The sequence below is a fragment of the Thrips palmi genome, unplaced genomic scaffold (assembly GCF_012932325.1).
Source record: "Thrips palmi isolate BJ-2018 unplaced genomic scaffold, TpBJ-2018v1 HiC_scaffold_16, whole genome shotgun sequence".
NCBI lineage: Eukaryota > Metazoa > Arthropoda > Insecta > Thysanoptera > Thripidae > Thrips > Thrips palmi.
Window position 1 is genome coordinate 16,443,263 of NW_023144625.1, and position 25,371 is coordinate 16,468,633.

Sequence of the window (25,371 nt, forward strand, 5' to 3'; positions counted from 1 at the left end):
TACACTGGCCCCGCCCCTAACCGCCGCTGTAAAAGGGGAAACGTGTTCGGCACTTCCGCGGCTCCCCGCGCGTTGCCGTGCTGCCCTGCGCCGCCCCGTGCCGCGCCGTGCCGCTCCGCTCCGCTTCGGCGCGTGGGGCGGGCGGCGGGCACCGGGCAGCGCCTCGTTAAGGTTTCGGCCAAGTTGCATGCATAAAAGAGCGCGAACGCGAGTGCGCCCTGACCTTGTCACTTTAACACCTTCTCGAGGGCCGCGCCGTCACGTCGCCGCCACGTCGCTGCCACGGAGGCTGAGGGGGTGGCGGCGGCTAATTTCGTGGGATGGGCACGGCGACACGGCCCTTGATAAAAATTCAGCCGGCGCGCCGAGAGCTAACTTTCCTCGTCCGCCTTCCGACCTGCGCCCCAGACCGACGTGACGGGCACGTGCGAGACGCACTACGCCCACGCCGGCGTGCTCGAGGACAACCTGCTCATGACCAAGACCAAGAACCTGCTGGCCTGCTCGCACCGCATGCAGCACCACCTGTCTGTGCAGTCCACGCAGTACGCCTCGCCCAACCCCGCGCACGCCCTGCCGCTGCTCAGGTGAGTCGCGCCGACGGCGACCTGGTGGTGTTGTGATGGCGTACTTACCTGACGTCGTGCTCGTCTCGCTGCAGGAGCAACCACACCTGCAAGTTCGCGCTGAGCTACGGCGGCCACCTGCGCTCCGCGGAGTGCACGGAGTCGCACTTGTTCCGGCCCTTCTCCTCCGGCGAGAGCGGCGCGCGCACCAACGTCAAGCAGACCCTGACGCTGGTGGAGACGTCGACCCCGGACGAGGAGGCTGACGTTCCCCGCCTCACGGCCCCGACCTTCGCGCGCCGCACCAACATGCTGTTCGAGCACGAGGAGGCCGTCACCGCGGCCGGCGCCGGCACCATGGAGGCCGTCAAGGCCTCGCTGGCGGCGCTGGCGACGCGGACGAAGGACGGCGTGGACAAGCAGTCCGCTGCCATGTTCTCCAGGCTAGTCGCCGACCTCCGCGGCCTGCAGCTCAAGGACCTGTCCCTGCTGTTCGACGAAACCGAGGAGTTGTACGTATCGGTCTGGGCGGCATCAGATCCTGTCCCTTTGATGTTCCCCCGACTGATCTTTGCATATGCCCTCTCTCCAGGCGCCAGCGCCGATTCCTGCTAGACGCGCTGCCCCTCGTCGCGACCGCCGAGTCCCTGGAGACCATGCTCAGCCTGTGGCGCTCCGAGCAGATCACCGGCAAGGAGATGGACTCGTGGCTCGCCGCCATCCCCTTCCAAACTCACGCCAAGCCCAACATGATCACCGCCCTTCTGGTGAGTCAACGTGGTCTACAGATCTGACCCGGGTTCGAATCCCTAGTCAATTTCTTTTCTCCGCCTTCTTCACAGCCTCTGCTGGACGGCCTGCCTCGTCCTCGCGCGCTGCTGGCCGTGTCGGCGCTAGTGCACCGCGTGTGCGCAGGCCGCCCTGAGTGCGCCGCCGAAGTCCCCGAGGTCGCCGTCGTGGTGAGCAGGCTGGAGCGCCTGCTGGGCGCGGACTGCCGCGCCCTCGGCCGCGACGAGACCGACATGGTGCTGCTGGCCTTGAGGGCGCTGGGCAACGCCGGCGTGGTCATCACCCCCGCCACCCTGGCACGCTGCTACGAGGTGAGTGGCCGCAGGTCTTGCGAGTGACGACGGTGAGGTTGTTCTCCAACAGCTTGTCGTCCGCAGAGCACGACCAACCCCCTGGAGGTGCGCCTGGCCGCGCTGACGGCGTGGCGCCGCGCGCCCTGCGAGGTGCAGCCCTCCAGCGCCTTCCTCAGGCTGTACACCGAGCAGCGCCTCGACGTGGAGCTGCGGATCGCCGCCTACCTGGCCGCCATGCGCTGCCCGTCGCCCACCACCATCAGGGTCGTCAAGGACGCCTTGTACGCGGAGGACGTTAACCAAGGTCAGTGAATGCCCCTAGCGCGCCCCTTCCCCCGCCTCCCCCCTGGAGCCCTGACATGTTCAACTCGTTTTGCAGTGGCTTCGTTCGTTTGGACGCATTTGACAAACCTGCAAGAAACAGCCAGCCCCTGGAAGCAAAACTTACGCGAGCTCGTGGAGAGCGACTTCCTGAAGAACAAGTTCAAGACAGACGTCCGCAAGTTCTCGCGCAACTACGAGGGCTCCGTGTTTGTGGACAAAGTGAACATGGGCGTGACGACGGAGAGCAACGTGGTGTTCTCGCCGCAGTCCTACTTGCCGCGCTCGGCCAACCTCAACCTGACCGTGGACGTGTTCGGCGAGTCCGTCAACTTGTTTGAGGTGGGCGCGCGCGTCGAGGGCTTTGAGTCCGTGGTGGAGGGGCTCTTCGCCAAGGGCGGCGCCTTCCCCGACGAGGGCGTGCAGGCCATGCTGCAGAACCTGCGCTCCGGCCCCACCTCGGACGCCGAGAACAGCATCGCCAAGCTGTCCAGCGCGTTCGACGCCCGGCGCCGCCTGCCCCAGGAGCCCCACGGCGAGATGTACGCCCGCGTCTTCGGCAACGAGCTGCACTACTCCCGGTTCAACGGGCTGCAGGAGCTCGCCGAGAACACGGACACTTTCGCGTAGGTTCACTCCAGCGTCATGGTTTGTGCGTTCTGTGTTGCCCCTCTGATCGCCCCTCTCCACCGCAGCCACCCGATGAAGACCCTGATCGGGCTGCTGCGCCGCTCCGAGTTGGACGTCACCAAGTCCCTGGTGTTCCTGGACGCGGCCTACGTGCTGCCCACGGCCTCCGGCATGCCGCTGGAGCTGACGGCCAACGGCTCCGCCACGGTGGGACTGCAGGTCAAGGGCCGGCTGGACCTGTCCGAAATGATGACGAAGAAGGCCCTGCTGGTGGAGGGGCGCGTTGCGCCCTCGGCCTCCGTGCAGATCGTCGCCAACATGGGCATCAACGCTTACGTCACACGCACCGGCCTGCGCACAATCAGCACCATGCACTCGAGCACCTTCGTCGACGGCAAGGTTCTCTTCGAGTCTGGCTAGCGGCCTTCGCGCTTCGCGACACTTGTCGTCCTCCTAATTCGTCCTTGTCCTTCCAGATTCAAGTGAACGGCGGAAAGCTGACGGAGGTCTCTCTGAACGTGCCGCGCGAGCGCGTGGAGGTGGTGGAGGTCTCGTCCAAGCTGTACCTGCTGCACCGCGAGCAGCCCCGCGAACTGCAGGGCGTGGTGGAGGACAGGGACGAGACGGAGGGCTGCTCGTCAGACACCGCCGCCGCCGTCACCGGCTTCAAGGTGCGCGCGGTGTCTATCACGTCGCGAGTTTACACTCAGTGGCCGCCAAAATCACCAAAAACTCTTATGTTTCTTACTTTGCAGATGTGCGGAACGCTGTCCTACGCGAACGCATCTCGGTTTGAGGACGCGCCGTACTTCCCGTTGACAGGGCCCTTCAACATGTCCGTCGTCCTGCACCGCACCGACACCTTCGACAAGTACTCTTTCCAGTACAAGTCGGAGTTTGAGAAGCCAAACGACCCGACGTGAGTCTGAACTACCCACTTCTTACTTTTCTTTTCGATTTTCAATACTCATTGATAGTTGATTAATCATTCATTCTGTCTCGCTCCAGCTCACCCGTGTCCTGGTCAGCCACCTTCGACACCCCCGGCTCCCGCGTCAACCGGAAGCTGGTCGGGCTGCTGTGGGCGGACATCCGGCAGCTCGGGGCGCGCGCGCAGCTCGTGTCTCCGTGGGCCGCCGTGGAGGGCACTGCCAAGGCCAACCTGGCGCGCGACAAGCGCTCCCTGGACGTGACCGTCAACAAGGACGGCCGCGAGGTGCTGGCCCTGGCCGCGTCCTGCGTGCAGATGGCGTCCTCAGGGGGCGGCCAGGCCGGCAGCCGCCTGGAGCCCACCATGACGGTGCACTGGCGGCGGCACGCGCTCCTCGACATGCGCGGCTCCATCAACTACATCACCAACACCAAGTACAGCGCGGACCTGACGGTGGGTGGGCTCACCGAGCAGCCGGTCGCCCTGGCCGCCGACCTGACCCGCGCCGGCACCAAGTGGGACTTGACCGCGTCGGCGCGCGCCGCCGGCATCGACGCCGGCGTCCAGGGCAGCGCGCGCTGGGCGCCGCCCAACGTGGTCAGCGCCAAGATCACCGCCAACTACAAGCTCGGCTCCAGCAAGGCGCACGACGTGGCCCTGGCCGCCAAGTACCAAAGCAACGACAAGGGCGCGCTGTCCAGGAAGAGCGCGTCGTTCAACCTGCAGACGTCGCAGTGGCCGCAGCACAACGTGGTGGCCGCGTTGGACCTGCAGCGCGCGGACCGCTACTGGGAGAGCAGCCAGCAGCTGGGCCTCGGCGACTCGCTGTGGACGGCGCAGCAGCTGTACCGCAACCGCCACCCCAACGAGCACAGCGACCTGGCGCTCAAGCTGAGCCTGGCCAACGCCAAGAAGGGCGTGGACTACCGCCTGGACCTGCAGCACCTCACGACGGACGTGGGCCTGGCGTCGCACGCGCTGCTGCAGTACTCCAAGGACGTGCGCTGGAACGCGGCGCTGGAGTACGGCGTGAGCCTGACGGCCTCGGACGGCGCGGCGCTGACGGCGTACCGCCTCAACGCGCAGCTGGCCTGCCCCTGGAGGCTGCTGGACTGGAAGGCGGACGTGCAGCAGCAGGCGAGGGGCAGCTACCGGGCCAACGCGCGCGGCCGCTACGAGGTCACCGTGCCGCAAGGGCCGAAAGTGGTGAGTCCAGGGTCCAAACGCTACACTACCCCAGTGGTTCTCAACCTTAGGGTCGCGACCCCAAGTGGGGTCGTGAAAAAATTTTAAGGGGTCGCGGCGAGGTAGCTGGGGTCGTGTTTTGGGCCGATTTTAAGCAGCCACTGCGTCTGATCCGAGGCGGGCATTTTGCTCCCTCAACGGGCAATTGGTCTTTGGACCTTCCTTTAGCATGCCTCTGTTACGGAGTGCGATTATCAGTCTTAGTTTGGGAGCAGTATTGTCTCAAAGTTGGCCAAAACGCTCAGAAATGTCTTTAAAAAATCATGTTTTGGGTCGATTTTAAGCAGCCACTGCGTCTGATCCGAGGCGGGCATTTTGCTCCCTCAACGGGCAATTGGTCTTTGGACCTTCCTTTAGCATGCCTCTGTTACGGAGTGCGATTATCAGTCTTAGTTTGGGAGCAGTATTGTCTCAAAGTTGGCCAAAACGCTCAGAAATGTCTTTAAAAAATCATGTTTTGGGTCGATTTTAAGCAGCCACTGCGTCTGATCCGAGGTGGGCATTTTGCTCCCTCAACGGGCAATTGGTCTTTGGACCTTCCTTTAGCATGCCTCTGTTACGGAGTGCGATTATCAGTCTTAGTTTAGGAGCAGTATTGTCTCAAAGTTGGCCAAAACGCTCAGGAATGTCTTTAAAAAATCATGTTTTGGGTCGATTTTAAGCAGCCACTGCGTCTGATCCGAGGCGGGCATTTTGCTCCCTCAACGGGCAATTGGTCTTTGGACCTTCTTTTAGCATGCCTTTGTTACGGAGTGTGATTATCAGTCTTAGTTTGGGAGCAGTATTGTCTCAAAGTTGGCCGAAACGCTCAGAAATGTCTTTGAAAAATCGTTGTGCCTGTTTTGGTCAACTTTGAGACAATACTGCTCCCAAACTAAGACTGATAATCGCACTCCGTAACAGAGGCATGCTAAAGGAAGGTCCAAAGACCAATTGCCCGTTGAGGGAGCAAAATGCCCGCCTTGGATCAGACGCAGTGGCTGCTTAAAATCGACCCAAAACATGATTTTTTAAAGACATTTCTGAGCGTTTTGGCCAACTTTGAGACAATACTGCTCCCAAACTAAGACTGATAATCGCATTCCGTAACAGAGGCATGCTAAAGGAAGGTCCAAGGACCAATTGCCTGTTGAGGGAGCAAAATGCCCGCCTTGGATCAGACGCAGTGGCTGCTTAAAATCGACCCAAAACATGATTTTTTAAAGACATTTCTGAGCGTTTTGGCCAACTTTGAGACAATACTGCTCCCAAACTAAGACTGATAATCGCACTCCGTAACAGAGGCATGCTAAAGGAAGGTCCAAAGACCAATTGCCCGTTGAGGGAGCAAAATGCCCGCCTCGGATCAGACGCAGTGGCATGCTAAAGGAGGGGTCCCGTGGGGTCGCGAAACTTTTCCTGGGGGTCGCAGAAATTTTTGGGTACAAATTTGGGGTCGCGAGCCGAGAAAGGTTGAGAACCGCTGCACTACCCCCTCAGTTCCCGAAAGACCAAACTCTGCTTTTCCTTTCTCTAGCAACACGAGTTGGTGATTAACGGCACCTACTCCAACAACAACACCCTCGTGTCCCTGCACCACGTGCTGGAGCTGGACGCGGCCTTCCCCAAGTCCAAGTCGGCGTCCTGGGCCGTGCCCTTCCGCGTGACGGCCGCCATGGCCGCCGCCAACGGGCGCGCCAGGCAGTGGCTGCAGGTGGACCGCGCCGGCGCGCGCTACCGCATCGACGTGGACTACACCAAGAACAGGTACCACGTGGTGGACGTGGTGCTGCGCCTCGACACCAAGGGCTACAAGGGCCGCCTGGCCATCCTCAACGAGGACACGGAGAAGGGCGCCATCCTGGACCTGCAGTTCACCAAGCGCTTCGTGCTCGACACCAAGGTAGCCGAGATTAAGTTGGGATTGCGGCTGTTTGGGGCGCCAGCCAAAGCGCGCCAAAGTGCCGGCCGGGCAGCCGGCGCTGCGTGCGCTTAATGGCCAAACAGCCCGCGTGCCGAACTACGCTGCCGCGCTGCCGCCTCCAAGTTAACGCCATCAATGAATGCAGGTCTCCTGCGACGGCGTTAAGCACGTCGTGTCCGTGGAGATGTTCTGGGACAAGGACGTGGACCCCAAGAAGCGGGTGGCGCTGCACGCCGAGGCCGACTCCGAGTCCAGGCAGGCCGAGCTGGCCTTCCCGGACCAGTACATCAAGTTGCAAGTCACCAAGCTGTAAGCCCCCTACTTCGCCCAGCTTCGACCCACTCAGCACCTTCGACTAATGATTTTTTTTTCGCCCCGCAAGGCCGAACGGCTTCACGTCCGTCTTGGAGTGGACGGGCGGCGACCGCCTCACGCTCAACACGGAGTGGGCCCTGAGCGCGGAGAGCGGCAAGCTGTCCGCCAGCCTCACCACGCCCTTCCACGGCTACAAGATGCAGACCATGGCCGCCCTCTACGTCCTCACGGACAACAGCACCGACGCGCGGGTAGGTTCGAAATTCTGTCTCTTTTCCACCTTCCAGCTGCCGTGAGACGTTTTGGCTGACAAGTTTCTCGGGTCCGTCCAGGTGGACCTGACGTGGAGCGACCAGATGCTGTCCGTCAACATGCTGGGCGAGACGCTGCACGGCGGCCTCCGCGCCACGGCACACGTGTCCAGCTCGCTGTCGCTGCTGCGCAACGTGACGCTGGCCGTGAGCCACGTGGACGTCAAGAACGGCACGACGAGGGATATGCAGAGCCACTTCTCGCTCGACTACAACAGCCACCGCACGGCAGCCGACGCCAAGCTGCTCGCCACCAACATCGGCGTGTCCGGCACCGCGTCCTTCGTCAGCCCCTTCGAGCTGGCCCGGTCGCTGTCCGGCAAGTTCGCCCTGGAGAACGACGTTTACGGCGACCGCGGCCAAGTGGAGGTCAGCTGGGCGCCAGAGCGGCGCGCGGGCGCCGAGTTCAAGCTCATGATGGGCCGCAACCCGCACGTGCTGCTGCAGGTGGTCACGCCGTTCGAGGGCTACGAGCTCACCATGGCCGAGTTCCAGTACAACGCGGTGGGCGACGCCGCCAACGTGAACCTCCGCGGCGAGCTGAACCGCAAGGCTGTGTCCTTGTCAATGCAGGGCCAGCGCTCCGACGCCGTGCTCAAGGGCCAGGCCGAGGTGGCCTCCCCCTTCTCCAAGACCGTCAAGATGACCGCGGAGCACAGCACCAAGAAGGGCAAGATCCACGACGTGTTTAAGGTTAACTACGGCGACAAGACCATCCTTGACGTGGACGTCGGCGGCGACGTCAAGTTCCCCACGCTCGTGGACGTGACCGGCAAGTTGGCCGTGCCCGGCCACCGCCTGCAGTCCGCCATCCTCAGCAAGGTGGACGACGTGGGGCTGACCACGCAGCTCAGCGGCGAGTGGAACGAGGACACTGCATCGCTGCGCGTCGAAGGCAGCCTCCGGAAGCAGGGCGAGGAGACCCTGTTCGACTACAAGATGACCCTGGCCGGCACAGTACTGCCTCGGCAGCTCGTCCTGGCGCTCCACCACCGCCACAAGCCCAGCGTGCACTACATCACCAAAGTGGCTCTGCCCGGCTCCGTCCAACTGTCGCACAGCCTCACCATGGAGGATGCCACTCACTGGGAGAACTCCATCACGGTGCAGACGCCCAACAAGACCGGCTCCATCGTCAACGCGCACAGCATGGCCTTCGACGGCAGCGAGCTAGAGCACTCCATGACGGCCACGCTCAACGGCAAAAAGGCCACCGCCGAACTGTCATACAGCAAGTACTCGGCGGGCTACTTCAAGAGCCTGGAGGCCGTCATCAACACGCCCTACTCCGACCCCGTCAAGTTCAACTTCGATCTGCCATTCGAGGGCAAGAACACCTGCCGGCCCAAGGTGGTGCTGAAGTACAAGGAGAAGACCGTGAGCGCCGTGGCCCTGGTCAGGCTCAACAAGGGCGGGGCTCACTTCAACCTGCAGCTGGAAACACCCTTCTGCCCGCCCGTGAGTGTTGACGCCGATGTGGACCTGCTCAGCTCCCCGAAGAAGACCTACATGCTGGTCAAGTGGAATGGGAAGGTGATGGAGGTGGACGCGAGCGGCGAGCTGAGCAGGCTCAAGTCCAGCTACTCCGTCAAGATGGTCCGGTCGGACCTGGGCCTGGACGTGTTCCGCAGCGAGGGCCGCTACGACCTGGCCGCGGCCACCAAGTCCGCCGCGCTGTCGCTCAAGCTGGACGCGCAGGAGTGGTTCGTGAGGGCCAACGGCGCCGCGTTGACGGACAACTACGTCGCCTCGTTCGAGTACCATCTGCCCATCCCCAGCTGGGAGACGCTCAAGCTAGCAGGGGACATCGACCTGACGCGCCCCACCAAGCTGGCCGTGCTGTCCTTCAACCGCAAGGACGCGCACCTCGTGCTCTCGGCCTCCACCACCATCAACCGGCACTCGCCGCGCTTCAGCCTGTCGCTGGACAGCAACATCCCGGGCATCAACTCGGCCTACTTCCAGTCCGCCTACAACCGCGACGCCGAGCACGCGCACACTGTCGACGTCACCTACGGCCAAGCCGACTACGAGGTGAAGCTCGCCGGCAACCTGACGACCAACGACCTGGCGGGCCTGGCCAACATCCAGCTCGTCACCCCCATAAAGGGCTACGAGCGCATGTCGCTCAACTTCGTCTACGACCTCAAGGGCGTGCACCAGAAGGTGATCTTCAAGACGGCCAGGAACGACTGGGAGGTTCTCTTCGACGGCAACAGCAGCCTGGACGAGAAGGGTGCGGGCGAAGCGACACTGCTGCTGAACCTGCCGTACGAAGGCATGGAGGAGCTCAAGGCAAGCCTCAAGCAGGAGCTCGACAAAGGCAAGCGCTCCGTGAACGTGGTCCTCACCAACCTGGACAAGGCTGTGTCTCTCTCAGGTGACGTCATCACCCCCGAAGAGGGTGGCGTGGCCATCAAGGCCGCCCTCGTCACCCCCTTCGATGGCTTCGAGTCCATCGGCGGCCACCTGAACGTGACCAGTCCTCAGCTGCAGCAGAAGCGTGCCAGCGTCTCCCTGCACCGGAACGAATTCAAATTCCACGCTGCCGGCCAGATGAACATCCAGCGCCTTAAGAGCTCGGGCTCCATCGCTGTGGCTACGCCGCTTGAGGGCTACAAGGGCTTCGACAGCGAGTTCGAGTACGACGTCTCCGGTGCCACCAAGAGCGGCCGCGCCGAGTACAAGGCGGTGGGCGGCGTCGCCAACGTGGTGCAGTTCAGCTCCAAGACGGCCACGCCCAAGAACGGGCAGGCCGAGGCGGCGGTGACGTTGCCGCTGCTGGGGCTGCCGCAGATCAAGGTGGACGGCAACTTCGACTGCAGGAACGCCAACAAGTTTGCCGACTTCAAGGTGCGCCTGGACGGCGAGGCCGAAGTGATGAGCGCGCGGGTGGAGATGGAGCAGAACAAGATGAAGGCGTGGTTCGTCACGCCCAAGGAAGGCTTCAAGGACGTGTTCATCTCCGGCTCCATCTCCTCCGAGAACGGCAAGAAGGTCGTCCTCGTGCAGGTCAAGAACAGCAACGCCGACTCCAACCTGACGATCGAGGCCAACCTGCAGAAATTCGCTTCTGACGTGACCGTGGACGTGACGACGCCGTTCGAGGAGTGGCAGTCCATCAATCTAGCCGCCAAGTACGACCTCATCAGCACCAAGAAGATGGCCTTCTTCAAGCTGGCTAGGAACAAACAGAACATCTTCGACGCGTCGGCGCGCGCCTTGCTGGAGCTTAAGTCGGGCGAGGCTGACATCAAGCTGGCCACCTCCTTCCTGGACTTCAGCTCGCTGGCGTACCGCGGCTCGTACGACTTCACGGACGACTTGTCGGCGGCCGCGTCCCGCGAGAGGGACGGCGTCACGCAGACCCTGGCCGGCAGGGTGTCCCTCCAGGACGACGGCGCCAACGTCCGCGTCCAGACCCCGTTCGAGGGCTTCGAGGACGTGACTCTGGCCGGCAGGTACTCTGGTGGGGAGGCCAAGTCGGCCGAGCTCTCCCTCGAGACCAACGGCAAGAAGAAGTCGTTTGAAATCGCCATCACCAACAAGAACCAAATCGCCAAGATTGCCATGAAAACGCCGCTCAAGGACTTCGAGAAGGTGGACGTGGTGCTGAACTACGGCGGCCTCCTCAAGAAGAGCAAGACGTACAGCGTGGACCTGTCCATCAAGGCCAACGAGAAGACTTTCGTGCACACCGGCGGCATCCTGGGCCTCAACTGGGACAGCAAGATCACCCTGGACGCCGTGGTCGACATCCCCGTGCTGGGCGGCTACTTCGACGATTTGTCCGTGGACTTCGTGATGCTGCCCGGACTGCCGCCGAGAATGACGCGCGTCATCCTGAAGAACCGCGGCGACCTGACGCTCGAGATGAAGAGCGACATCTTCAACACGTACAACGGAGGCTTCACGGCCACGGCCTACATGTCGTACAACGAGACCGAGAGGAAAACCAAACTCGAGTTCTACCCCAGGGAGATTTTGATCCGCGGCTCCTTCGTGGCCGACGACAGGGTGGTGTTCAGCGGCGAGTTCCTCTTTGACTCCGCCGACAACAAGGTGAACGTCGAGGTCAAGTCCCCGTTCGAGGACTACGAACACGTTGGCCTCGGCTGGAAGCACGGCCACAACTTCGCCCAAGCCTGGATGAAAACGCCCATCGAGGAGCTCGAGGACTTGAAGGCGTACGGCGAGTTCAACATCAAGGAGGCCAGCAACAGCTCGGTCAAGCTCTCCGCCAGCAGAAACGACAACATTTTTGACCTGGACATCCTCATCAAGTACGGATTTGAGAACGGAGACTCGCACATCAACATGAGGACCTCGCTGAAGAACTACGAGAAGTGCTCCCTCGGGGTGCAATACGATGTGAAGAACGCCCGCAAGTCCGCCGTCGTCTACATGGAGCGCAACGAGAACGTGCACTCCGTTTCCGGCGACGTGCTGGTGTCCGGCCTGGTCGGCGACGCAGTCCTCAACGTGCGGACGCCTTACGACGGCTACAAGGACGTGCGACTGGAGGGCACCTACGACCTCAACACGCGCGGCCACAAGAAGGTGACCCTCGTCGGGGACTTCGAGGACCAGCGACGCGTCAACGGACGCTTCGGACTCACGTACGGCGGCTCGCGCTCCAGCATCGAGCTCATCTCGGAGACGCCCTTCCCCTTCGCCACCTTCAGCGTGGTCGGCGCCTACGACTACGCCGCGCCATCCAGCACCTGGAACATCAAGTCCTCCGTCAAGCTGGCCGGCGTGGCGGCGGAGGTGAGCGCCGTCATCGTCAAGAACAAGGAGGGCAACCTGGTGGTGGCCTACGCGACGCAGAACGAGGACAAGAAGGTCAAGGTGGACTGGCAGCTGGAGAACGGCCTCAAGCACAAGAAGGCTGCTTTCTCCGTGGACATGGGCGCAGGCAAGAAAATCGAAGCCGTGGCCTCCATGTATCTGGACGGGTTCAAAAACGTGGACACCGAGGTGACCATCACGAGCCTCAACTCGCAGACGTACTCGTTGACGGCGCAGTGGAACATGGCGCGCAGCAACGTGATCGCGGGCAACATCGGCCTGCAGTGGGGCCCCAACAAGGAGATCAAGCTGGAGGGCGACCTGGAGATCGGAGAGTCCAAGAAGCCCGTCAAGCTGGGCCTCAAGCTGACCTCGCCCTTCCGCAACCTGGAGAACGTGCGCTTCAGCTCCATCGTCACCTACGACAGCGAGCTGGTACTCACCTCCGAGCTGCAGTGGGACCCCACCAAGAAGATCGTGCTCAACAGCATGTTCAGCCACAGCGTGCTCCAGACCAAGTCCAGGGTGGAGTTCACCACGCCGTTCACGCCGCCGCTGCTGTTCACGCTCAAGCAGGACCACGCCGGGATGCTGGAGGCGCTGTTCCAGCTCGGCCCCGACAAGTACGAGCTGAAGGGCAACGTAGCGCAGTACTCGACGCGCCACCTCGAGGTGGACTTCGCCCTGACCACGCCCAAGGTGGGCCTGACCTTCCTCAAGCTGGCCGGCACCTACAACCTGGACGGCGCGGAGAAGCTCGCCACGGCGGCCTTCACCAAGGAGAAGGAGACGGCCTCGGTGCACCTGTCCCTCAAGGCGGACCGCAAGCAGCACTCCGCCAGGGTGGCCGTCGTGGCGCTGGATGGCCGCCAGTGGGAGGTGAGCGGCACTCTGAACCGCACCAAGGGCGTGGCGGCCACCGCGCTGCTGCAGTGGAACGAGCACGAGAAGATCGACCTGACCGTCGACTGGGTTCCCACGCAACTCTCCGTCGAGGCCAAGACGCCCTTCGCCGGGTTCAAGGACCTGCGCGCTGGCTACCTGCTCGACTTCGCCGACACCACCAGGAAGGGCCAGATCAACGGCAAGAAGGAAGCCGACGAGATCGACGTCAGCTTCAACGTCGACCTGGCGAACCCCGACGTGGTCAACTTCGATTTGGCGCTCAAGACGCCGTTCACGGAGTACGTGTCGGCCTCCGGGACGTACCGCGAGAACGACGGACACCACGTGGAGATGACGGTCAAGGACAAGCGCCACCAGACCAAGGTTGAGGGCAAGCTACGTTACGAACGGCAGGAGAACCAGCTGGACCTGCACTTCGAGTCCTCCAAGGACGAGTACAAGGGGCTGGACATCCGCGCCGGCTACAACCTCAACGGCCAGCACGGCAACAAGCACATGCACGTCAACATGCGTGTGGGCGAGACCACGCTCAAGGCGCGCGTCGAGGGCAACCTCAAGAGTGACACCGTGCACGCCCTGCTGCGCGTCGACTCCTCTCTCGCCGCCATCAAGACCCTCGAGACGGGGGTGAACCTGCACAAGAACGCCAACGGCCTGCTGCGCGGCAACGTCAACTACATGCGCAACGACGCGCTGTACCAGGTCCGCGGCACCGGCAACTACCAGGTGGGCAACGTGCGCGCGCAGATGACGGTGGAGATGCCCGGCAGGAAGATTGACAACATCTTCGTCATCAGCCGCTACGACGCCAAGTCCGTCAGCTTCGTGGCCGGCACGCAGGCCAGCAAGTTCGAGTTCGAGGGCACGTTCAACCTGACGGGACCCGTGTACTCCGTCAACGCCACCCTCAAGTCGCCCTTCGTCAAGGTGCTAGAGCACCTGTCGCTCAAGACGGTCGTGGACTCGCAAAACCCGGCCGTGTACTTCCTCGGCCAGTGGACTCCAGAGGACAAGGTGGTCGGCCAGGCGTCCATCAAGGCCAACAGGCTGCTCGTCAAGCTGGAGACGCCGTTCAAGCGCTGGGAGTCGGTGGAGGTGTCCGGGCAGTACTCTAGGAACGACCTGGCAGTGTACGACCTGGAGAGCAAAGCCAACTGGAACGACTTCGAGATCAAGCTCACGGGGTCGCTCAACAGCGAGCCTAGCGACTTCGGTGTCAAGGGGCAGCTGGAGTGGAGCGGCAACCAGAAGATCGACTTGGACGCCACCGTGCAGGTGGCCGGAGGAGAGAACCTCAACAACATCAAGTGCAAGTAAGTTATTTCAACGAGTTCAAAGTACCCTGATCAGCTTGGTGTTGCATCATGCAGCATTGTCATTCTTTTCCTATTGTTGCAGATTCCGCTTGTATACGCCGTTCCAGCAGATGAATCGCATGGAGCTGGACCTGGCGCTGGACATGGCCAACAAGGGCCAGCTCAAGTCGCGCCTGGCGCTGGTGACGCCGTTCGAGATGCTGCCGGAGCTGCGCTCCACCCTGGTGCTGCGCAACGACGACTACCGCCAGATGAGCGGGCTCATCGAGGCCACGGCGCTGGGCCGCGAGATGCGCGTGGGCGCGAACATCGCCAATGACGCGCTGCAGAACGTCAACCTCAAGCTGGAGGTGCTCATCCCCTTCCTGGAGATCCCACCCATCACCATCGAGGGCAACCTGAACCAGCGGGAGTGGCGCAGCGTGGACTCGCAGATCAAGGTGATCCTGCCCAAGAACACCTACCACGTCGGCGGCAACTACCACCTGGAGGGCCTGACCCTGGACGCCAAGTGCGTGCTGAAGACCCCCGCCATCGACACGGAGCTGTCCTTCGGAGGCAAGCTGGACTACGAGGACCTCGACCGCATCCTGGCCCAGGCCTATTTCGGCGGCAACAACGTCTCCGCCATGTACGAGCTCAAGGACACTTCCCTCACGGGCAGCGTCCACCTGAACGTCCCCACCTTCAAGGTGAAGGTCGCCAGCCTCGAGTTCAAGGGCTCTTACAGCCCCTCGATCGAAGCCTTCGTCTCGTACAACTGCCAGAAGCACGCCGGTTCCGCCAGGCTGGCCATCGAGCACAAGCCGGACTCAGTGTCCACCCGCGTCGACCTCGACCTGCCGGACTGGCTGGGCTCCAAGCGGCGCACCATGCAGGTGAGCCTCAAGTTCCCCGACAACTCCTACAAGGCCCTCATCACCGTGGAGTCCGTCAACAAGCACGTGCTCTCGGTGGCGTTGACGAACGACAAGGACGTACTGGCCGTGAGCGCGCACGCCAACAGCCCCATCGTCGGCGAGAAGAACGGTGAGATGAAGCTCCACAAGGACTGGGAGGCCCTCACCGTCAACCTCAACGACATCCTGCTCGTGGACAAGAACAAGAACATCGGGTCCGTGACGCTCAAGTTCCGCAACGCGGCGCACCGCATCCAGTACCTGTTGGAGGAGTCCCGGGCGGGCAGCATGGGCGGCAGCGTGGAGATGGAGTCGCCGCTCATCCGAGCCCAGAAGCTCACCGTCAACGGCAACTTCGTGCAGTCGGCGAACCGCGTGTTCGGCGAGGTGGACTGCATCCTGGGCACGGCCAACCACCGCGGCTCCCTCACGCTGACCCTTGCCGAGGACGGGCGCTCCACCACGACCAAGCTGGAAGTGGTGTCGGTGGGCGAGCCCATCCTCAACGTGGAAGCCAAGGCCTCGTACGACAACACGGTGTCCAAGGCGGAGCTGTCCGTGCAGATCATGAACACGGACAACAGAATAAGCTTCCGCCACAAGCGCACGCTCCCGCTCGACTCGAAGCTGGTCGTGGCCACGCCACTGATCGGCGAGAAGCCGTTCCAGGCCGTGCTCACCACGGCCAACTACTCCATCCTGGCGTACGCCGGCACGGGCGAGGACTTGACCAGCCACTACGTGCTGCTGGACGCCTCGCTGGAGCGCAAGCTCGGCACGGCGCACCTCAACTTCAGGGCGCCCATGGTGCCCTTCGTGCGCTCGCTGGCCATGAGCGGCGAGTTCGTGGCCGAGAGCACCCGCAACGTCAAGCTGAACCTCGGCGTGGACTTCGTGTCCGACTACGCCAACCTGAAACTCGAGTCCCTCTTCTCCCTGAACGCCACCGAGCTGCTGGCCAAGCTGGACCTGCAGACGCCCATCGAGGGCCTGGAGTCGCTGCAGGCGTCCGCGCGCGTGCCGCTCGTGCTCACCAGGGACATGGACGTGCACGTGCGGGCCTCGCTGCCCAGTGGCGCCACCTACGGCGCGCACGCCCTGTTCAAGAACCTGGCCGAGCGGCTCGAGATGAGCGTGGGCGCGCAGTGCAAGTCCAGGAAGCTGGGCGGCGCGCTCAAGGTCATCTACGGCCCCGTGTACGCCCTGGAGGCGGAGGTGAACACGCCCTTCCCGCCCTACAGCCACTACCGCCTGGACCTCAAGGGCCAGCGCAGCCTGGTGGACGGCAACGACATTGTCAACTACGTCGAGTGGAACGATCAGCGCGTCGAGCTGCGCTACTCCATGCTGGCGGCGTCCAGGAAGTTCGAGACGAGCGTGCAGCTGACCACGCCCTTCGTGTCCTACGAGCGCTACGCTCTGAGCCTCAAGATGGAGAACAACCTTCGCAAGGCTCTGTCCATCAAAATCTCGCATCCGCAGTTGCGCCAGGACCTGCTCGTCGAGTTCGACTACACCTTCAACGGCATGTCCGACGTGAATCTGATCGCTAGGGTGACGGCCGACATCCACCCCGCCTTCGAGTCGGCCTCGCTGCTGTTCAGCAACAAGCTCAACGCCGCCAACAGGAGCTACACTGGTAGCCTGAGCGCGCGCTACAACCAGGAGGAGCTGCTGTTCTCCGCGGAGGGCCAGCTCAAGCCCGGACTGGTCATGTCCGAGATCCAGGCCACCATCAACTCCAAGCAGCTGTACTTCCAGGCCAAGGGTGGCGTCGTGGACGAGGTGATCGAGGTCTCGCTGCAGCTGGAGACGCCCTTCCAAGTCATCCGCGATGCAGAGATATTTCTGCAGGCGTCCAACCGCAGACTCATCGGCACGGAAGCCAAGATCGTGTACAACGCCCACGAGTACCTGGGCGTGAGCGTGCGCCGCGACGACTCCAACGTGACGACCTTCGAGGCCTGGAACTCTTGGCGCCCGGTGTCGGCCAGCTACCTGGTGTCGCTGGGCACCGAGACCCACCTGCTCGGCGAGGTGTGCTGGGACATGCACGCCAAGGAGCAGTCCATGATCCGCTACGAGTTCCACGCCACCAAGCCGGTGGCCTCCAGGAGGGAGGTGACGTCCACGCTGCAGGTGCCGACGCGCGTCATGTCGCTGAGCGGCGTGGCGGAGGCCAGCGACGAGCGCTACGAGTACGGCGTGGACATGTCCATCGAGAAGGACCAGACCTACGGCGCGACCGTGGTGCTGAACCTGGACTACGTGGAGGACCCCGTGACGGACCTCAAGTGCGAGGTGCGAGGCGTGCTACGGCTGCCACACCGCACGCTGGAGATGGCGCGCTTCGAGGAGCTGCGGCGCTCCGACGGCGTCATCAAGCTGAACCGCGTGGGCACCGAGTTCCTCTGGGACGCAGCCAACGACCGCGACAAGAAGTTCCTGCTGCTGGTGGTGCGCGAGGCCGGCAAGGAGGAGATCCGCCTGCAGCACGCCGCGCTGCAGCACGACATCGTGCTCCGCTACGAGCAGGCCCTGCACGAGGTGCGCGCCACGCTGGAATACTCGCCAGTCCCCGAGGACCTCATCGTGGTCGAGGGCCAGTACAAGGACGCCGTCGACCACATGCTGACCGTGCTCACCGTGCGACACCAGTCCTCCGACCTGGACCTCCGCGTGGCGCTCAAGGGCGGCAGCAGCCAGGCCGAGAGCTCCGGCACCATCAACATCAAGTACCTGGACAGCCGCACCAGGCAGGACCGAGTGCTTGAGCTTCGCGGCCATGTGCAGCACGCCGAGCCCGCCGTGGAGGCCGTGGTCCTCACCAACGAGAACCGCATCGCGGTGGGCGGCAAGCTGTGGTCGCGCGGACCCGGCCTGTACCGCGGCGCGGAGGCGCGCGTGCAGATGAACCAGCGGGACCCCCTGCGCGTGCAGGCGCAGCTCAACGCCGTGGACGACTCGCCCTCCATCGCCGTGGACGTGCATTACGGCGAGAGCCGCACCTACTCCATGTTCGCCGGCATGCCCAACCACCGCGAGGTCAAGGCCAGCGCGCAGCACAACCTGTTCGGCACCAACACCATCGACGGCCTCTTCACCATGAAGCTCAACAACAGCAAGCTCTTCTGGACGCGCGCGTCCTGGCGCCTCGGCGTCGTCGACGAGATGCAGAACGCCGTGCTCGCGGACTACAACGACCTGGTGCTCGCCGGCGGCGCCATCTACGACGGCTTCACCGACTTCCTGCGCGAGGACGTCGGCGGCAAGTGGGAGGCCGTGTACCCCCGCGTCATGGACACGCTGGACGAGGTGATGCAGTACAACATCCGCACCAAGAAGGCCATCGCCGCCGACCTGCCCGACATCCTGGCAAAGCTCAAGGAACACTTCGAGCACAATGATTTCTTCGTTAAGGACATCTGGAATTTCTTTGCGTCTGCAGCGTAAGTAAACATAAAAACCTGTTCTTTTGAGGAATTAAATCATAACGGGTTAGTACTTGAACCCTCGTTCTTTTGCTTTCCAGATCTGTGGCGAGCGGTGGCGCCTCTTGTGTCACCAAGCACGGCTTGGAGGTGCTGGACGCGGCGTACTCGGCTGTGAAGAGCTTCGCCTCCATGCTGGTGGACATCGTGTACATCGACATCGCGGCCACCCTGGACGTGATCCCAGTCATCAAAGTGAGCCACGATCCTCAGTCTAGGATCGAATCTCCTCGTCGGCGGATTTCTGATTTTTTTTTAAATTTTCCGACGCACAGGCTTTGGGTAAGAACGCCATGGTCCACTGGAACGCCACGATGACGGACTTGGCGGAGCTGCGCAACGCGACGCACCGCTGGACGCGCGAGGTGCTCAAGTCGGCGCACGACTCGCTGGCGCAGCTCGAGAGCTCCGTGGCCGCGCAGCTGGACCGCTGGGACGCCTTCGTGGAGGACGCCAAGCGCCGCATCGAGCGCGCCGTCGTCCCCGGCCTGCTCACCGCGCAGGAGATGTTCGCCTTCCTCAACTACCACGTCACTCGGATCCAGGAATCCGTTTCCGGTAAGCCGCCACCCTTGCCGCCGCTACACCTGGGCGCCCTGCCGTCGACTCTAACGTAGCTTACCCTTGCCGCCTCAGCCTTCGTGGAGTCCGTCAAGACGCACCTCATGAGCATGGAGGAGGTGCGCGAGGTGCTCCACCTGTACTCGCAGTACGCGTCCTGGCTCGAGGACTTCCACGTGCAGGACTACTTCGACCAGTACCTGTCCGAGCTCAGCGAGTAAGTGCGGCGATGGGCTTCAGGGGCGTTAAGCGCCGGCAGTGATTCAAGGTTATTGAGGGTTGTTTCCGCGCGCAGCACGGCCGAGTGGGTGGTGCGGGACTTGCGCCAGACGTACTCGGACTACAAGGCGTACTTCGACGCGCTGTGCGACGCCGCCTTCGGCCACTACGAGGCGCTGCACAAGCTGCCCCCCGTGGCCTACGTGCGCAAGCTGGCCGGCAAGGTGTACCAGAAGGCGCTGTGGGCCTGGCGCTACTACGACGTCACCAAGGAGATCGGCGAGAGCCTGCTGTGGGCGCTGCACCAGCTCGAGGTGGGCCTCATGGACCTGCTGAACCACATGGACGCCAGCGCCGTGGCGCGCCCCACCCTGGAGCCCTCGTCCAGCCTCATCCTGGACAAGGACCTGGGGCTGCTGGAGTACACGCAGACCCTGCCCATCCACTGGCACGGCTTCGACCGCCTGCCCGAGTTCCACGAGCTGTCGCCGTACCGCGTGGCCCAGGAGCAGACCGCCGACATCAGTTCTCTCGACAAGTGAGTTGTGCGTCGGGCTGCCTACCCGCGCTGCCGCAGGCGCTCTCATGGTGGCGTTGTCGCGTTCGCAGGTACCGCTACTACCTCCTGGACGCCCTCAACGAGTACCGCTCGGGGCTGAAGCTGTCGCGCTGGCTGCCGCCCTACGGCGCCACCGGCCTGCTGGTGGGCCGCCACCACTTCATGACCTTCGACAAGCAGTTCTTCGACTTTGCCGGGGAATGCTCGTACCTCCTCACCTCCGACTTCGTCAACTCCAAGTTCTCCGCCATCGTCAACTACGAAATCATCGTGAGTCGAGGCGCAAGAGCGGACGCTTTTGTGCCATGCAGCGCCCCTAAAGACCTCCCTGTTCCAGAACCGCAAGGTGCAGAAGAAATCGCTGACGGTGCTGACCGACGGCCACAGCATCGAGGTGACGTCGAACCAGCGCGTCCTGGTGGACGGCAAGAAGGCCGAGACACCCACGCTGGTCGGCGACTCGACGACGGTGACCCGGGAGGGCGACCGCGTCCGCATCACCTCCCAGCACGGCCTCACCGTGGACTGCAACCTGCGCTACGACGTGTGCACGCTGGACATCACGGGCTGGCACTTCGGCCGCACCGGGGGCCTGCTCGGCACGTACGACAACGAGCCCGCCAACGACCTGGCCATGCCCACCGGGGAGCTCTCGGAGACCGGCGACCTGGAGGCCTTCGCGGACGCGTGGCGCGTGGGCCGCAAGCAGTGCCGGCCGCTGAACCACGCCTCCGCCGACACCACCACCGTGGCCAAGCAGGCCGACCGCGGCCTGGCCAGGGAGGCGCAGGAGACGTGCGCGTCCTACTTCCTGGTGAGTGGCGGGGCGAGCACAGAGCACAGGCTTTGTTGTCGCCGACAGGAAGCAGAGGAGATCGCCGGGAACGGGCATGCCGCACTGCTGCCGTCGAGTGTTTGGCAAGGGTGGTGGCCGTGGGGGAGGGGGGGTGAAGGGGGGACTATCTGATCTCGGAGGGTTAGCAACAAGCGGCCTGGGAAGGGGCGCGCTCAAAGCCGCTGTTGCCGGGCGATTAAGCCCCTGCACTGCACACAAAGGCCCACCCTACTGCACACGGCGCGGCAGGCCTGGCCAGGCCAGGCAGTGCGCTCCGCTTGCGTTGCGAGCGGGATTAGCCATTCTGACCGCAGAGCGTGTAGCGCATCGTCTAAAATCAGCTTAGCGGCACGGCGAGGAAGCGGCTGCACAGTCAGATTTCCTTAATGCCTGACAGTCAGCAACCAACAAGACATACCTCTGCAGGCTGGCAAAATAAAGTCGATACCCCACTACCCCACCTCTCAGTTGAACCACCTCTCAGAGACCTTTCCACATTAAAAAAAAATCTCATTCAACGAACGTTAATGAAAGCAGATGATCCATCGCGTTTCACAACTGTTGTGATAGCCGAGAGGTTAGAGACGTGGGATCGAGTTACCGCAGGCCGGCGTTCGAATACCAGCGTCACAAAAGTTTTTTCGACTTGCTATCCTAAGGGTGGTGGTTCGAGGCCATGAGAGCGGAGCCGTGTGCAACAGGCCCACATGCCGGAGGTTCGACTCCTAACAAATATTTCCATTTAATTTTACTGCCTCACCCAGTGCGGTTCAAACCCGTAAACGTGAGCCCGCTCCGAGCATGGGACGTGGTGGTCCAGGGAGTAGAGGCGTTGGTTCTCAGTGCTAGGGTCGGTAGTTCGACTCCCCCAACTTCTTGCGAAATTTTGACCGGGTCGGTCGAGTCCTGTTGCGTCAAGAACCCACCTCACGCCGGTCCCCACATCATGGGCCGTGGTGGCCGAGAGCCTAAAGTCGTGTGATCCCGGTGGCGGGGTCCGGGGATCGAATCCCATCATTTCAATACATTTTTCGACCGCCTTCCTCCCAGTGCAACTCAAACCCGTCGTCCAACACGCTGCCAGACGTACAAGCGTGATAGCGTAGTGGTCAGAGTCACATTCACCTGGCCACTCCGCTGTGGGTGTCTAAAAAGCAATCCGCTTCGGCGGGTTGGCCTCGGCACTGGAGCGATGGAGTATTTGATCCATCAATCCAGACCATCCGGTGTGTGGTTGCGGGTGGTGCCTCCTTGACTCGTCGGGGAGGCGATGATAAGTCCTTTGAAGCTGGCCTAAAACGCTGTATGTTCGGTACGGGAGCGCCGGACAGTGGGGGTACCATGGGGTACACAACCAACCCTACGAAAACAAGAAGCTCCCACCAAACCTCTTCTCTGTCTGAGTCTCTCTCTGTCTCTCTGTCGTCTCACTCTACGTCCCGCCCCTCAAAGAGCTTCACACTGGGTGTTTCGACCCAGCTGTCTGAGCTTTGGGGTCCTACTGGGTCCCCCGGCGAACGCTTAGAGTCGCTGACGGGATTAACCCCAGGTACCTGATAGCACCGGTTCCCATCCCGAACACCGAAGTAAAGCAGGAGGCCTCCCCATTAAGACTGGGGAGGGGGTGTAGAGTTCAAATTTTTTCTTTTTCCTGGATTCTGACTCTGTGCCGTACAGGACAGCGACTCGTCGCTGGCGCCGTGCTTCCCGCGGGTGGACCCCGCGCCGTTCCGCGCGCTGTGCGAGGCCGACGTCAGGCAGCAGGCCAACAGCCCCGCCAGGGACCGCGCCCTGTGCGCGCCCGCCGCGGCCTACGTGGAGCTGTGCCGCCGCGCCGGCATGGAGCTGTGGGTGCCCCAGTTCTGCGGTGAGTGGTGAAGCGGTGACAGTCCAAGCAGTCAAACGCAGTGTGGAAATCGGAGCGAGTGCCTCAGCCCCACCTCCACCCACTCCATTGCAGTGCGCTGCGACCTGCCCGACGGCAACGTGCTGGCGGCCGGCGAGGTCAAGGTGTTCAAGGGCACGGCGCCGCAGTCCGCCGACGTCGTCTTCGTGGTGGAGCAGGCGTCGTGCCTGCGCGACCTGCCCGTGGAGGAGCTCGCCGTCAAGCTGGACGTGGCCCTGAAGCGCCAGGGCCTGACGGGCAACCGGTTCGCTGTGGTGGGCTTCGGCGGCGACGAGACGGAGACCTTCCGCGCGCCGCACGTCCTCAGCACCGAGGGCCTGGTGTGGACCACCGGCCGCCACGTGGAGAAGGCCTTCGACAGGTAGGACTGCCACGCCGCCAGTGTATGCTCCCGGCGACGTTTGTTGGTCACCGAGAGAGCAAATAGAGCACACCGCGGCAGCCGCGGGCAACACCACGAAAGCCCTTAGGGCCCGAAGCTGAAACGAGTTGGCTGCAATATTCATCGCCACTCCGTGCCTCGCGCGCGCCGCGGCGATGGGACAAGGGCACGAGGGAAGCGCAGTGCGCTACCCGCCCCGCCCCGAAAGAGAAAAGACGTTCTCGAAAAATAGAGTTTTCCGCGTCCCGCTGACTCAACCGAAAAAAAACTCCACCAAAAACGTGGAGCTTCTGCCTTATTCATGGTGGTGCGGCTGGCGCGAGCTGGCGGGATTCGGTCAGGCAAACCAGTGCACTTCCGGGAGTGACTTGCGGTTCGTTGACGCCCACCCTCTCCTTCGCCAGGCTGCGCACGTCGGCGGTGGAGCCGTCCGCCACGCCGGTGCAGGACGCGTACGACGCGCTGTGGTACGCGGCCCGCCTGCCGTTCCGCGCCGCCGTGTCCAAGACCCTGGTGCTGGTCACGTGCCACGAGTGCAGCGGCGACGCCAGCGAGCACGCCGACACCTTCTCGGACGCCGTGGACATGCTCAAGGACGGCGACCTCACCCTGCACGTCCTGGAGCCCAACGCCGTGCGCCTGCGCAAGGCCAAGGGCGTCTCCAAGTCGTCCAGGGCCGCCGCCAAGGCCGCGCTCAAGCAGGCGCGCGTCTTCGGCGCCGACAGGAAGGGCGTGTACACGCCCAGGAACGTCAAGAGCCTGCAGCCCTCGGAGCAGCTCGTCAAACAGGTGGGTCGTCGGTGAGGCCGCACCGCGCAGCGCGAGGCCACGGCAAGGCACTGAACTCACCGCGCCCCGCGGCGCCCCGCCATGCTTCCAGGTTTCCATGTCCAAGGACCTGTGCACGCCGCTCGCCCTGGAGACCAACGGCACGGCGTTCAACCTGGACCGCGTGGCCAACGCGGCGCTCGGCGACGGGCCCTCCATCCCGGTGCTCAACAAGAAGTTCCTGGACGTGTGGGCCCGGCGGGTGGCCTCTCAGGCCCTGCCCGCCAACTGCCAGCGCTGCGACTGCGTGGCGGACCAGGACGGCAGCGGCAGGGCCATCTGCCAGAACTGCCTGTCGCCGTCCATCGAGCAGTTCCTCAAGGTGGGTAACGCGCCAACGCGCCCCACCGCGCCCCGCGCACAGTGGATAATGATTACAATCATTTTTCTTGCTCATGGTTTCTTCTAGGAGTGGGAAGACATGACCGTTGGCGACGACGACGAAGAAGTCGAGATGGAGGTGGATTTCCCAGAGTACAGCGACGAAGACACCGACATGTCCAAGATCTAAAAAGTGAACGTCGAACTATTTATTTAAGATTTTTATTTTTCTAAAGGCTAAAGTTACTATTAGGAACCTAATTTTAGTGTAGATTAAAGTTGTAAGATGTTTTTTCCAGTCCCCTGATTATGTATATATTTAGAGAGAGAGAGAAAAAGAGAGACGGAGATAGAGAGAGAGGGAGAGAGACCAATATGGAATGACTTGAAAAGTAAATACCGCAGGTAACGAAGAAAAGCCGAGCTATTTCACAGAGCAGTCTCCTTCATTGGCATTATTCTTGCATAATTTAATACATTTCTCGCTACCTGTTCCGCCCTTCCTCGTGAAGTCCACAATTAAATCTCATTTGCAATGCTCACAGTTCGAGATCTCTCCAAGTGTTTTTTTCCCTTAACAACCTCCCCATGCTCCACAAACTGTTATTATTTGAATACGACCTCTCTCTTCTTGATTGAAAACTCTAATAAATCGTTCTATTTATTTTTTTCAAACAAAACAAAGCCGCGACACTTTCAATCATCGGTCCCCGCGAAATTTCATCACCGCCGCCGACCCCAATTTCGGCGGCGACGTCTCTGGGGCCGGCCTGCGGGCGAGGCCGCGACCGTTGCCCCGCTGGTTGCGTTAAACGGGGGGACAAATTGGAAGCAGGTCTGGGCGGGGCGGGGCGGGGCCTTTCCTGACGTTTTCAATGGCAGCGGTAGAGGTGACAGAGGCGGCGACACGACTCCCAAGAGAGAAGGGTGACTGTTAGCGGGACTCACAAAGAACAGGGTCCGCAGCCCCCGCCCCCGCCACCGCCAAGGCCTACACAACCTGCCGCGGAGAGCCGCGCACGAAAAAGATCAACCACCCACACAGGACGCACC

General features: G+C 62.4%; 1 protein-coding gene across 1 annotated transcript in view; it reads left to right on the top strand.

Annotated features, from left to right (window-relative positions):
* LOC117643054 overlaps nt 1-24,872 on the top strand; it is a 33,129-nt gene extending 8,257 nt beyond the window's left edge. Inside the window, exons 5-30 of the mRNA XM_034381703.1 lie at nt 409-587; nt 662-1,078; nt 1,159-1,333; nt 1,409-1,666; nt 1,733-1,952; nt 2,028-2,595; nt 2,665-2,998; nt 3,076-3,270; nt 3,355-3,518; nt 3,608-4,736; nt 6,292-6,657; nt 6,824-6,987; nt 7,061-7,244; nt 7,326-14,314; nt 14,400-18,665; nt 18,749-18,902; nt 18,983-19,265; nt 19,344-19,485; nt 19,564-20,025; nt 20,097-20,316; nt 20,384-20,860; nt 22,559-22,748; nt 22,842-23,148; nt 23,574-23,958; nt 24,050-24,319; nt 24,407-24,872. Coding sequence (XP_034237594.1) covers nt 409-587; nt 662-1,078; nt 1,159-1,333; nt 1,409-1,666; nt 1,733-1,952; nt 2,028-2,595; nt 2,665-2,998; nt 3,076-3,270; nt 3,355-3,518; nt 3,608-4,736; nt 6,292-6,657; nt 6,824-6,987; nt 7,061-7,244; nt 7,326-14,314; nt 14,400-18,665; nt 18,749-18,902; nt 18,983-19,265; nt 19,344-19,485; nt 19,564-20,025; nt 20,097-20,316; nt 20,384-20,860; nt 22,559-22,748; nt 22,842-23,148; nt 23,574-23,958; nt 24,050-24,319; nt 24,407-24,508 — 18,600 coding nt within the window. The 3' untranslated portion in view covers nt 24,509-24,872. The remainder of the gene's footprint in view (nt 1-408; nt 588-661; nt 1,079-1,158; nt 1,334-1,408; nt 1,667-1,732; nt 1,953-2,027; nt 2,596-2,664; nt 2,999-3,075; nt 3,271-3,354; nt 3,519-3,607; nt 4,737-6,291; nt 6,658-6,823; nt 6,988-7,060; nt 7,245-7,325; nt 14,315-14,399; nt 18,666-18,748; nt 18,903-18,982; nt 19,266-19,343; nt 19,486-19,563; nt 20,026-20,096; nt 20,317-20,383; nt 20,861-22,558; nt 22,749-22,841; nt 23,149-23,573; nt 23,959-24,049; nt 24,320-24,406) is intronic.
* The last annotated feature ends 499 nt before the right edge of the window (nt 24,873-25,371 follow it).